The sequence below is a fragment of the Mus caroli genome, chromosome 2 (assembly GCF_900094665.2).
Source record: "Mus caroli chromosome 2, CAROLI_EIJ_v1.1, whole genome shotgun sequence".
NCBI classification, from domain to species: domain Eukaryota; kingdom Metazoa; phylum Chordata; class Mammalia; order Rodentia; family Muridae; genus Mus; species Mus caroli.
In genome coordinates this window covers 169,569,515-169,571,717 of record NC_034571.1, presented here as the reverse complement: position 1 = coordinate 169,571,717, position 2,203 = coordinate 169,569,515, and the positions used below count along the sequence as shown (strand labels likewise).

At 64.3% G+C, this 2,203-nt stretch overlaps 2 protein-coding genes across 2 annotated transcripts in view; one reads left to right on the top strand and one right to left on the bottom strand.

The window, feature by feature from the left end:
* Window positions 1-786, bottom strand: part of Ss18l1 (SS18L1 subunit of BAF chromatin remodeling complex) — a 26,465-nt gene extending 25,679 nt beyond the window's left edge. Inside the window, exon 1 of the mRNA XM_029468652.1 lies at window positions 435-786. Within this exon, the coding sequence (XP_029324512.1) occupies window positions 435-503 (69 nt within the window). The 5' untranslated portion in view covers window positions 504-786. The remainder of the gene's footprint in view (window positions 1-434) is intronic.
* Window positions 787-843: 57 nt separating this feature from the next.
* Window positions 844-2,203, top strand: part of Psma7 (proteasome subunit alpha 7) — a 5,901-nt gene continuing 4,541 nt past the window's right edge. The window contains exon 1 of the mRNA XM_021184910.2: window positions 844-1,025. Coding sequence (XP_021040569.1) covers window positions 930-1,025 — 96 coding nt within the window. The 5' untranslated portion in view covers window positions 844-929. The remainder of the gene's footprint in view (window positions 1,026-2,203) is intronic.

Sequence of the window (2,203 nt, the reverse complement as noted above, 5' to 3'; positions counted from 1 at the left end):
CACACTTTGGATGCGTTCCTTTGTGCAGGGCACCGCAGTACCTCACAAGAGCGGCCAGCTCGCCGCAGCGGCGCGCTGCCTGCGCCCCCTTCTCCACTCGCCAAGCAGCGCGCAAAGGCGCGCGACCGTCGCTACCAGGGCTGTCAGCAGAGCGCGACAAGCCCCCGCCCCGGCTGGAGGGGCCGCGGGCCCCGGCGTCTCGCTCTGTCGCGTCTGCTGCCTGGGGCGCTCTGGGAGAACAACGCGCAACGCGCTCCGGGGTCCCCACCCCCTGCGGCCGCCTGGCCCCCGCTGCCAGTGCCTCCAGCAAAGTTGGCGCAGGCTTTCCTGGGGGCGCGCGGAGCCGCCGTCAGGGGTCCGTGCGGCGGGCTGTGTCCCGGCTTTGTTCGTGCCCCGCGCCCACCCGCACTCTGTACCCTCTCGGCCATGCCCACCTTCTGGATGGTCTGCTGAGTGACCTCCCCTTTGCCTCTCGGCCGCGCCGACGCGAAGGCCACGGACATGGTGGTGGCGCGGACTCAGCCCNTGATCATTGGGGTTTATTCTCCGGCTGCGCCCCGCGGCCCGAGGTGCCCATTCTCCGCAGCGCGGGGGCGGGGACACGGGGGGCGCGGTGCCGTGGGCTCGCCCGCCTGCCTGTCGCCAATGCGCGCTCGAGTCCCCCGCGTCCCCACGCCTTACGCGACTGCCTCCCGGGACAGGATACCGCTCGGAGGCCCCCTGCACCCGGCCTGCGCTCTTCGTCCAGCCGGTAGCCGCTACACCGCCCCCTGTGCTGAGCTTCGGTGGTTCCGCCCGCCCTGCCCCGCCCCGCCGTGCCGCACGTCCCCCTGACGCCAGACGCCAGCAGCGTGGCCCGGGAGGGCGGGGCGCNGACGGTGAGTGTGCGCTTTTGAGCGGCGGCGGCCCGAGCTAGCGCGTCCGCAGTGATGAGCTACGACCGCGCCATCACCGTCTTCTCGCCCGACGGCCACCTCTTCCAAGTGGAGTACGCGCAGGAGGCGGTCAAAAAGGGCTCCACCGCGGTGAGCCGGCCCGGGGCCTGCGCGACGGGGTGCAAAAGGAAGCGGGGCACGCAGACCTGGGCGCGGGGGCCGCGCTATCTGTTGGCGGCGGGTGGCCCAGGAGGTGACGGGAGCTGAATGTTGACGACGTAGGAAGGGCACCAGGTCGCGGGGGCCGCGCCGCGCTTCCCGGAGAGCCGGGCGATTTTGCCTGGCTTCCCCACTGCGGAGCATCTAGGCGAGCGTATCCCCGGGGCTGGGCCGGGGCCATCTTGGTGCTGTGCGCGCGGCGCGGACGGCGGAGGCCGCAGGTGCGCGCGGGCGGCGGGAGGCTGGCTGTAGCCGGCGCCGGCGGGGACTTGGGGATCTGCGAGCTAGGCCCAGGTGGGCGTTGTGAACAAAGGGCGATTCGTCCGCCCTGCGATGGTGACAGGCTGCTTCCGGGTCCGCATGCGCCACCGACGCCGTGTTCTGGTTCCGGTGGGCCCCTCTCACCGCGCCCCAGTTTTGTTTAGGCCTTAGCACTATTTGGAAAAGGACTCCCCACACCTGTAAGCGCCAGCAGTGAGACAGTTTTAGTTTTGGTTTTTGTTTTTCCCGAGTCACCGGATCTTCCGGAACACACGTGGTTCCGAGTCTTGAAACGCTTGCATTTCCCAGGTATTTTATCTCCTTGAAACTAAAGCCCCAAAGCTTTTGGTGACCCAATCCACCCAAGAACTCTGGAATGACAGGGCTTGGAAGTGCAGGCCTCTCTATAATCCTGGCATTTAGAAGGTTGAGGCTCGAAAAATCTCACAAGTACAAAGCCAGCCTGGGCTTCTAAAACTAAAGACCCTAAAGACTTCTAAAACTATAAAGACTTTGTGGTTGTGTGTGTGCATTATTAATTTGTTATTTTTATGTGCATTTGGCATTTTGTCTATATGTATATATCTGTGTGAGAGTGTCAGATTCCCTGGAGCTAGAGTTGCCATATGGGTGCTGGGAATTGAACCTGGGGTCCTGTGGAAGAGCAGCCGCTGAGCCATCACTCCAAACCCAAGAGATATGGCTAGTGAGAAACTGTCTTTCAAAACAAAACAAAAACCTGTGAGGCCGGTGCCCTGCACTGCACCCGGTGACATGCCTGGAATCCCAGTCTGGGAGGCAGAGGCAGGAGGATACACTGGGCTTGCTGATCAGTAAGTGTAGCAGAA